At 38.1% G+C, this 11,750-nt stretch overlaps 1 protein-coding gene across 1 annotated transcript in view; it reads right to left on the reverse strand.

The window, feature by feature from the left end:
* Positions 1 to 10,809, reverse strand: part of LOC145680874 (uncharacterized) — a 102,475-nt gene extending 91,666 nt beyond the window's left edge. The window contains exon 1 of the mRNA XM_081752015.1: positions 10,613 to 10,809. Coding sequence (XP_081608141.1) covers positions 10,613 to 10,648 — 36 coding nt within the window. The 5' untranslated portion in view covers positions 10,649 to 10,809. The remainder of the gene's footprint in view (positions 1 to 10,612) is intronic.
* Between the last annotated feature and the right edge of the window lie 941 nt (positions 10,810 to 11,750).

The following is an 11,750-nucleotide window of genomic DNA, read 5'->3' on the forward strand; positions in this document are numbered from 1 at the left end:
TCGGTCATTTTCTAGTACTTTTACATGTCCCGGTAGACGCCCCCCTGAGAATCCCTGGTTCGAATTTTGTCAAAAACGTTTTGCCTTGGTGTGGGACCTGGACCAAGATATCTTTGATCAAAATTTGGTAACTCTCAGCCGTCAACTTGTCTGGTCCCCAGGCCGGTCCCGGTAAACGTCCCCCTGTTATCCCCTAGTTCGAAATTAGAATAAAAGCTCTTCGTCTTGATCTGGGGCCCTAGACCAAGCTACCCGTGACCAAAGTTTGAAAAGTTTCGGTCCACTCGTCTGGTCCCTTTCGACGCAGATACTTTTTCACTCGGACCTATTTTACGTGGGGCACTTTCGACTCGAACCCTATTGACGCGGTGCCATTTTGACTCCGGCCCTTTTGACCAGGGCTTCTTTGACGTGGGCTTTCTTGTCACCGAGTACGGGTTCTTTTGACCAGGAACCATTTTAATTTGGACCCTTTTGACTCAGGTTCTTTGGTCGCCGAGCCCTTTTAACACGAGCCCTTTAGACGCTGGGTCGTTTTTGACTCGGGCAGTTTTGTCGTGGGTCACTTTTGACTCGGGCATTTCGGTCCTCGCCCTTTTGTCCGTGCTCTTCTGACATAGAATATTCAGCAACTGAAATGCGTGGGGGCATGGGGAAGGTATGAGTAAATAGATGATCAACGATACAGAGCGCAGTAAAATTTGTTACGCAACTGGTCATATCTCTCTCCTTCTCGTGATTTGCAATCCTGATCTCAGGCTTTTGAGCCGTGGAATTGTATTTACGGGGCCTTTTGTCGCTGGGCATTTTTGACAGGGACCTTTTTGACGCAGGGCTTCTTTGATTCGGCCTCTTTTAACGCAGGGCCTTTTTGACTCGAGGCTTTTAGTCGCGGGGCCCTTTGAGTAGGGCCATTTTGACACGGAGCCGTCTTAAGCCGTGCCCTTTTGATGTGTAATTTTTTACCCGGGCATTTTTGAGATAGGGCCTTTTTATCGCGTCGAACTTTTGATTCGGGCACTTTTGACATTGAGTCTCTTTTGACTCGAACCCTTTTGTCGCCGGTCCCTTTTTACTCAGGCATTTCTGTCTTCGCCCTTTTGTCCGTGCCCTTCAGACAGAGCTATATATATATATATATTCACCAGCTAAAATGTGGGGGGCAGGGATGAGTAAATAGATGATGAACGATCAGGCGCAGAATTGTATTTACCGGGGCCTTTTGACGCGGGGCTCTTTTGACTCGGCTCCTCTTAACGATGGGCCTTTTAACTCGGGTCTTTTTTACGCAGGGCCGTTTTGACCCGGGCCGTTTTGGTGCGAAGTTTTCTTTGACCTGGGCTTTTTTTGACATAGGACCCTTTCGACTCGAGCACTTTTGTCGTGGGGCCTTTTTGACCGGGTCCGTCTTGACTCGGGCCTTTCCATTCTCGCCCTTTTGTCGGGCCATTCTGATATTTAACCACATAACATAGAAGCTGAAATGTGTGGGACAGGTAGTGGGTATGAGTAAATCGATTATTCAGGGCGCAGCAAAATTAGTTACGCCACTGGTCATATCTCTTTCTTTCTCCTGATTTCCACTCTTGATTTCAGGATTTTTAGCCGTGGAATTGTATTTACCGGGCCCTTTTGACGCGGGACCGTTTTGACCAGTGCCCTTTCAAGGCGGGGTCCTTTTTGACCTAGGCTTTTTGACATAGGGCCCTTTTGACTCGTCCTCTTTACTGGTGAGGACCATTTGACCTGTGCTTTTTTGAGGCGGGGTCCTCTTTGACTCGGGTTTTTGACATATGTCCCTTTTGACTCGGGCTCTCTTCCCGCGACGATCTTTTGACCCGGTCCCTTTTGACGAGGGAAACCTTTTGACGAGTTTCGACTCGGTACTTTTGTTGCGGGCCACTTTTGAACTTGCTCTTTTGACGCGGGGTCTTTCTGACGGGCCATTTTGACTTCGGCCTTTCTATCCTCGCCCTTTTGTCGGGCCCATTTGACATGGAATCATATATATATATATATATATATATATATATATATATATATATATATATATATATATATATATATAACGCAGCAGCTGAAATGCGTGGGACAGGGGCGGGTATGAGTAAATCGATGATCCAGGGCGCAGTAAAATTACTTACGCCACTCTTTTCATATCTCCTTCCTTCTCTCTACATTATATTTGGAGATGAATGTTCTGACTAATAGGCTACAGTAGCGATTTTGAAAAGTAAGAGGATATACGCTATCAATGATAAATCTTATGACTTTTAATATATATAGGGCAATAAATCGAAAAACTCTATATATCGGTCTTTTACCTCCCCCCCTTCCCGTTGGAAAAAATCCTGCAGGCGTTAGTGATTATCATGTTGCATAATTACTTTATTATATTGTGCTATATATAGAATAAATACTGTTGTGTTTTATTTAATAATAAGAATCTTATTTACATTTATTGCGGCCCTTGTTTAACGACAGCGAAACATATTCACGTTCAACTTAATCAGTTTCCATTCTCAAATGAGAACAGTGAGGCGAATCAAGTAATTCACTAACTCATTTAGGACTTAGAAAAGTGTCCTGGGAAAATGTCACAGTAAATTCCTGAAGAGTGAAAAGCGCTAGTAGCAGTTGTTAGCAGTTATTAACTTCACATATAGGACAATAAATTGAAAAACTGAAAATACGAATCTTTTCAGATGTGACAGTTCGCTGATGCTTCAAATCTATGCCTTTACTCCCTATACTACGTTATTTCCCTAGTCAAAATAAAAACTCTTCAAAATTAATCACAATTTCTTATGCAACCATCCCTTCCTCGGAGTACTGCGCTGTCACATACCCGTCACGGCGATGTAAAGGCACTTTTGGCGACGAGGATACCTTGTCGTACAAGATGGTATTCGTACAAGATGGTACAATTATTTGTGCGGTCACATACAAAATAAAATTTCAAAAGGTTTCAATTCTTACTGGAAATTAATGCTGTCACTCATTTTGAACATTTTAAAAGCATATAGTTTCTAATGTATTGAAATTTCATTTCCTATCGATAATATGATACGTTGTAAAAGCTGTAAATTTCCATAACTGTTCTCCAAGTGGATTTGTATACAACCAAAGGTACAGGGTGCGGCACGTAAAACCGGCCCGTCGTAATATTGTGGTATATTGTGTTTTTGGCAACACTTAAATGATATACCTTCCTACCAAGGGATTGCGTGTCGAGGTCGGGTCTACTTACGTGACCTGCAGCAGTCACGTGCAGCCGCAGCCAGTGAAACTTGTCGAAACCAGTTGAGAAAAAGGCCTGGTTGTGTTAAGCCGGGTGAGTGTCAGTGTGTGGTAATGCCGTATTCGATACCCGAGCGTGTTGCCATTGTTGAAGGGTTCTTTCTCACTAGATCTTTTGTAAAAAAAAAGAATTTGTTTCGAGAGAAATTTCCAGGACGTTCTGTGTCAGCAAAAAGCACCATTCAGGAATTGATTGAAAAATGGCGGCGTACAGGATCGGTTCAAAATGCTCCCAGGAACAGACGACCATCTGTCTGCACACCTGAATTAAAGATGCAGGTGGAGGAGATAATGACAAGAAGTCCTCGAAAGTCAACCAGGAGATTGAGTCAACAGGTTCATTCGAGTGAGTGAAGTTGCAGACGTGTTTTAAGATGACTGAAGTTAAAACCGTACCGGATAAGTGTTGTGCAAGAACTGAAGGTGCCTGGAGAAGAGGGTGCATTTCTGTTCATGGCTGTTGAGCAATGTTGCCAGTGGTTTCTTGGATCCACTAATGGTCATCATGAGTGACGAGGCGTGTTCCACCTGTCTGGGTACGTAAGTTCCCAAAACAACCGGTGTTGGTCGACAGAAAATCCACACGCAATCCACCAGGTACTCTTGCATGATGAGAAGATTGGTGTTTGGTGTGCCATTTCCGCCACACGCGTTATTGGGCCCATATTCATTGAGACGACAGTGAACAGTGGGCGGAGGACATTTTCAGCATCTGCTGTGAAGGTGAGTAGTCATATTCAATACATTACATTTCATTTTATGTGTCCACTTTACGGACCGGTTTTACGTGCCACACCCTGTAGTTTTGTCAAGTTTGGCAAACAGTTCAAAATAAGCCTCTTGAAAACAAGTCTTATTTGTAAATGAATACATAATGATCGCTTTTGACTGTTGCAAGGTCTGTCCAAGAAGCTTGATGAAAATTCATCGTAGTGTAACAACAAAAGCTGTTTTTCTTATATGTAATATAAAAAGGGAAAAGAAAAAGCTTGGTAAGGTGTGTAGGGAGGCGCCGAATTCCACTTCGTCCCGGCCGCTAAAATATCTAGCTATAGCTTTGACGAATATTTAAATTGTATGGAGCCTATCTCACAAGGACTTGATCGACTCCAATCGTCTGACTTTCTTTTATGGTGAGCTTATCCCAGAACTTATTTGCGTGAAGAAAGTTCGGGAAAAATTGGAACTACGTTCATTAAAGTACTGTAATCCGCTAGTGAAGACATTGTTAAAGGGCATGGACAAAAGACTCCATAAATATTTATCCTTGGAGTCATCAATAAATGATGTTATCCTTGCTTCTGTCACTCATTCGTTTTTTAAACTTAGATGGGTTCCCAAGGAAAACAGATCATCTGTGAAAGATGCATTTATGGAAGAGATTCGCCATGAACACTCAACTAAGAAGAGTGTGCCATCAAATGAGAAAGCAGATAATCTTAATGATGAACAATATTATTTGTTCGAATTGGGCACCAGCGATCACGAGGAATATGCGTCCTCCAATGCTTCTCAGTTGCAATGTCTCCAGTACCTTTAGAATTCAGATACTTCACTGTGTACACTGGAGAAGTGCCCTTTTGTTCTTAAATTATTTAAAAAGTTCAATACATGTGTGCCGAGTTCAGTGGTTGTTGAGTGACTTTTCTCATTTGGGGTCCTCATTAGGAGACCCCAGAGAATGAGCATGAGTGAAAAATGTTCGAGAAACAATTGTTGCTGAAAACGAATAAGCATTACCTTAAATGAAAGAATCATGTTTGATGTAGTCCTAATGGAAGTGCTTGATGTTGATTAGTGCAAAGAGAATGATTGTGTTTGTGTCTAAACTATTATATGAACCATAGTCAATACGAATATTTTGCAGACTATATATAAAATTAGTGATACCTATTTTGTATTTTGCAAATGTATTTGAAATACGTATTTTGTATTTTGTATTTAAATATGCTTCTGAAAAATATTTTGTATTTTGTATTTTAAATACATTTTGTGATATTATTTTGTATTTTGTATTTCAAATAGGTTTGCTTACCTATTTTGCCCAGCACTGATATATATACGACCACAGATGAAATTGGGAACACCAGAGTTTTGAGGACATCTCCAGACCCATAATTAATCACGAAAAATATACGGGAATGTTCACCGCAAATACACTCTCTGGAAATATATACGTACTCATGAAATTCATGTTTCATTGATAAGATTGTTAGGGCAAATATAAATTTTAATGCATCCATGTTTATCTCATCACCTATTTTACAATCAAATTAGAAAAAGAATATGAAACATGTTTTCAGTAGTATTGTATCATAGTTGTAATTGTTACGAATACTAGTTTGAAAAAGAAAATATGAATATCTAGTTGAATATTAAAAAGTCATTTAAATAGAATTACTGCATGCAGTAACACTCCTTAGATATATACACTGATGTTGGTGAAAATTACATTAAAATGACACCTATAAGTGCAATAAAATCTGTACTACAGATTCATCGTGTTACTGTACAGTTATAACTTGAAAACTGTGCACCACAACTAAACTTTATAAATCACTATAGCATAAAGAAAGTGAAATGACAGGCTCTATTCGTAGTGATATCGAATCAAACAGGAGTTCAGTGTGTTCACGAAGACCCAACTGCAACACTGGTTACATGTAAGTCCACAAGAAATCAACAGTATCTTCTGAATAACATGTTCGATTGCGATATGTCAGGTAATTGTGCAGACCAGACCAGGTACTTGTCGTTTCTCGAAGAATGTTGATATATAATGGGATATGTTTTGGTTGAGCGTTTTCCTGCTTAATATATGGTGTCTGGAATTGTCTGAATAGAGGGTATGATTTCGACCTCTGCAACGTCCTTGAAGTAGCGATTACTAGTGAAGTTTCCTTAAAGATTTACCTCCGTAGTTTAAGGGTTAATGCCTAGCAGCTCGTCCGATTCCATAGACAATCATCGGTCCCCTGTCTTCGCTTGTGTGTCATTTTCTCATGAGTTTTTTTTTTTAATTTTTGAACGCAAGTATACTTCGTAATAGTTGATTTTACCCGAGATATTGTACTCCCTGTAGAGTTTGAACCTACATGCGAAAAATCTAGATTTCTATAGTTCTTTATGTGAAAAAGTGCAAAATAGCAACTTATTTTCAGAACACACGAAAAGGGAATTAGAAAATATTAAGTTCTATTAAGGAGGATGGCTAGAAAAAGATTAATGTTACAAAATGTTTTCATCCAATCTCAATAGTATTTTATAATATACTTGTATTTATTTATTTATTTCGACTTATTTTACATGTCGAGGTTAAGGCTATATGAAGCCTTATCCACCACCTAAACATGATACAAAAATGAAAAATTAGAGAATATAGTTAACAATAGCAAAGAAAAAAGTTAGAGAGTAAAAAAGCATTTTGTACTCGCTGCAAACGCTCTTGTAAATGTATATCGGCGTCAGTTAAGGCGGTGTCACAGTACTCCAAATGTGGTACCCCTAGGGTTTGAACAAGAGTTTTTTTTTTTAACTGTGTTGGTAAACAGTTTTTTTTTTTTTTTTAATTTGCTGAGAGAATGAAGAATTCCAAAAGCCTTCTTGCATGATGCGTTAATTTGATCGACCAAGTTAAATATTTGTTAAATATGACGCCAAGCTTTTCATAGAGGAAGAGAAGGGAATGTTTACGCCTTCTAAAGTTATATTGAGAACAAGTGAAACATCTATTAACGTTGTTGCACGTTTGGAAGTAATTAAAATTGACTTTGATTTGACTGGCTTTATAATCAAAGAAATATCTGCTTACTATTTAGACAAATTACTCAAGTCTTCGTTCATCTTTCTTATATATGTATCTATTTGCTTTGGTGAAGAAGATAGATACAATTGAACATCGTCCGCATACATGTGATGCTTACAGTCAGTGTTGGGTAAGTTACTTGTAAAAATGTAACGCGTTACAAGTTACTTTACTTTGTCTTAAAATGTAACGCGTTAGTAACGCGTTACTTGTCCCAGAAAAGTAACTGTTACTTTCCTTCGAAAGTAACGCGTTACTTTTAGGTCCGAAACTTTAAATATGTGAAAAAATTATAACTTCAATTTTCCGTACTACTATTACTACTGCTATATTATTATTATTATTATTATTATTATTATTATTATTATTATTATTATTATTATTATTATTATAACAACACTGTATATAAACATGAAAGATAGGCGGTTTGTATTTGAATACTAAAAAACTAGTTGTTTGCCAACCTCAGTAGTCGTGAAGTCTAGGAGAAAGGATATTGTTAACGAGCTTCCGAATTTGGCTTCAGGGTCTAGTCTGAGTATTCGGGCTTGAGCCCAACACTGTTAAAAGTTATGGGGCACTGGCCCGGGCTTAGAATTGTCAACGACACGAGCAGCTCGGCTCACAGCTCATTCACTATCGACCCGAACCGAGAAGTGAGACGAGCCAACACCCAACCGACTCGGCTAGAGCCCCTCGGCTCAGTTGAGCCGAATCGAGCAAATGGCTCATCCCTACCAAGCCAGCTCGAGCCGATGTTTCACCCCAACCGAGCCATCTTCTCAGTTGAGCCGAGCCGAGCTGAGCTTGTTATTAAAAAAATATCTTATGGTCTCGCTATCGAGACGAGATGAGATGCGAACAGTGTCCCTTCTCGCGAGCAACACTAAAACTATTCCATTTTACTGTTTAGCTTACATTTCTCATGGACTTCGCTTTCCATTGTAATCTGGCCATGATTTCAAGACGAGTTAAAACGAAAGAGTCATTTATCAAACTCGACTGGACTTGAAACTCGACGCGATAATCTGAATCGACTCGGAACTCGATTCGAGAGTAGTACTTTTGACTTGACTCGAAACTCGACTTGAATTCGAGTGGAGTCGAGTTTTAGCTTGACTCGTTATCATCCCTATGCGTTAGGAAAAATGGTTGCTTATTATTATTCTGCTAAACTAATTATATAATAATAACAATGTTGTTCGGGGTCTATGTAAATTTAAAAATACAGAATATAGAAAAACATTACACTACACTAATAAAATGAGAGCACGTGAACTGGGGGTGAATCAAAACTTGCCAGTAACTCTAAAATCGATTATAATCAACGGGACTCTAGGATAAGCAAACTGATCTGAAAGAACCCCAATATTGCATACCATCAGCAAACTATTTTCTAGTAATAAAGTAGGCCTGCTCATCAGAACACAGTTTATTCATATTAACCCCTTACTGTATATCGTTAATTATGGCACCCTAGTTGTTGATAAATATTTTCCGCCGAGGCACTTCAGACATTTTACTTTTAAATTCTATTCCACCATCATCCTCAGCTCTTAAGAAAAAATATTCTTTCAGATGTTCAAACAGTAAATATTTTCGTTCTGTATCTTTATAAAAACAACACCAATTAAAGTAAAATAGACTACCGGTATCATTGCACTCCTAGTTCGCTCACTGAATGTATTGATTTGGAGCTGTCAAAATCTATGATAAAACCTTCCAGGTGCTTGCAATCAGTACACGTGATTTCCCTAAGGCTGTCCTCATCTTCCAAAAACAGCAAATGGCACTACGAACTTATGTTTTTCTGTGTGTTGGTGATTGTCGGTCACTGACATACGTAGTTCATGCTCGATTGTTTCATTCTGAGAAATTCACTTACAGGAAAGAAACGTTTGTTTCCGAAAAAATATACATATATTGTAGTTACTTATCCGAAATGTAACGCGAAAACAGTAACGCAAACTAGGTACGTTACTTAAAAATTTGTAACGCGTTACCGTTACAGTTACTTTGGAAAAAATGTAACGCGTTACTAGGAAACATTACTTTAAAAGTAACGCGTTACGTTACTTCCCAAGACTGCTTACAGTGTTTTAGAGATTGTGATAAGTCATTAATATGAAGACAGAAAAGAAGAGGCTCTAAAACACTACCTTAAGGGACCCCACAAGGGAGGTTACGATGACCAGAAACTAAGCTGGCAACTACCACATACTATTTTCGATCGCATAAATAATTTTGGATCCACGTAGAAGCTGAAGTACAGAAGCTAAATTTTTGTACAAGTTTCTATACAAATATTAAATTCCAAGATTAAGAAAAAAAAACTCTTCTCACAGAGAGCTGGAGAGAGTTCCAGTTGAATAATCCTAGGCCTAGACGATGTTTCAATTACGAGTAATTTTCAAGTTCAATATTCTATTGGGAGTTTCTCAAGGATCTAATATAGGTACCCTGTTATTTCTTCTTGTAATTAATGATATTTCTAAGTGTATCAAAACTTCTCAAGTTTTTCAGTTTTGCCGACACTCTCAAATTATACTCCAAAGTAAGTTCAATTGATGACTGCGCGCAACTTCTATAGGTTCTACAAAGAATTCAAATATTTTGTGATAAAAATAAATTAATCCTGAATGTGTCCAAATGTAAATATGCATCTTTCACGAGGAAAGAAAATCCAATTAACTTTACCTATGCAATAAGTGGCACTTGCACGTAATATTGTATCACCTTACACATTATTCGTAACAGTTAGTCAATTTTTCAGTGTTGCTGTTGATAAAACGCTCCGCAGTGTATTGGCACTGTACGTACTCTTCTACAGCCGAGATTCATGTAGGACATCATATAGGACTATCTTCAAACGTTGGCAACACTGTACATCATGACTTCACAGGTATGGTTCTACGCATAATTAGATTTTCTACATGCTACAATTTGCGTTCCGTGCTAGTTAACAAAACTTCATTTTGTGCTCAGTTGGCAACACTGCATTACATATTATGTTCTTTAGCATATCTGTGGGTAGAATGTTTACATACTATATTGTTATAATGACATTTCGATTACTTTAATCATTTTGAAGTTCTTCCTGTGTCAGTGTATCTTTTGCATTGCTATCTTCACATGATTCTAGATTTTTCTTTCCTCTGTATCTCCTGTGTTTCTGGGTGTCGGCTCGTAAAACTTTGGATATCTCACTTTTCTTCACTCCTCTATCGACTGCACATTGTTTAATTGGGCAATGCTACTATCAATATAAGACGTTCCCTTGTGAGTGAAAAGACAAGACTGAGCTGTCGTGTATTGCATTCTTTGTCAGCAAACATTTTCCGTAACTTGCCAACACAGAGATCTCCATTTTGATCCAGATTTGATCTTAAAAGAAAGAAATGTAAAACATTATGAAGAAATTATCGACCTGGAGGTTAAGTTTGACAAAGGAGGATACTCAATTGCTACGTATTAAAAACTAGTGTGCTACAACAGATTCAGACTCACCATTTGAATCAAAATTAATCTTCTTTGTAAGAACATACTTGATAATAAAATTTAGTTGTAAAACTGCAGTAAACTGGAAACGTTACACGCTTTAAGAACTGTTCTCAAGGTTCATTCCGTTTTAAATGGTTGCTTATTGCACACACTTTCTACCCACGAAATACTGTAAATCAGAAGTGTCAAAACCAAGGGAGATTTCTGAGAATTAGTCAATTATAATGTAGCTTGAATATGAAATAGGAAAACAAACAGGTTTCAAGGAATGCGATTTGGAATCGAGCAAATAACATATTTTCCTTACCTTTGCATTATCTGAACAGTGATTTCATTTTCAACAAACATTTCTGAATCACCGAAGACAGCTATAAATACTATGCACAATGTTGCAATTGCACACGGTGTAATCTGAAGGATATTTTGTACTCGGATGAGTCAACTCTCCAAGAGCTGATAATATTCTATTTGCCGTCTTATGAGTTTTGAAGGAGGCATAGTTCATTAAAGTCTGATATATCATTTTCTACTATGATTATGCTAAAGTCATTCTACAGGCTTACGTATGAACATATAAGGAAAATATCTTATCTGTTTGTAAATCAAGGAATTTAATTTTGTCCATACAAACAATACAATGAAATTTTCATTTACAAAAGACAGTCCGCCTTATGCAGAGTCGTTTTGATGTATGACTAGCGTCACACTAAAGGCCTGACTACTACAGGAAACATATGTTAGTCGAACCCTTTAGTATGGTACTAATCACGGGTCAGAACGACTCTGTATAAGGCCCAATATCTTTAAATATACTGTCTTTTTGGTGCAGTTTTTCTATACGGATCCACAGATTGTAAAATGTACTGAAAAATTTGGGCAAGTCTTTAATTTGCCAATTTTATGTCGAGAACGGAACCCAACAATTCTCTGCGGGACTTCTAACCCGCTCCTGTTCCTACTACTATTTATACTATAGATTCATATAGTAAAACTGCACAATATATTTACACCTTGTGTCAAGTTTTGAGGATTGTGTGCGAGGAAAATCAAATTGTTATTAAAAGTCTCATCAATTCAAAAACCTGACTATAGAAAAAAAAATGAAATGAAATCTTTGAGTTTTACGTCCCACGGTTATGCCGGT

This window comes from Thermobia domestica, chromosome 3, assembly GCF_964235325.1.
Source record: "Thermobia domestica chromosome 3, izTheDome1.hap1.1, whole genome shotgun sequence".
NCBI classification, from domain to species: domain Eukaryota; kingdom Metazoa; phylum Arthropoda; class Insecta; order Zygentoma; family Lepismatidae; genus Thermobia; species Thermobia domestica.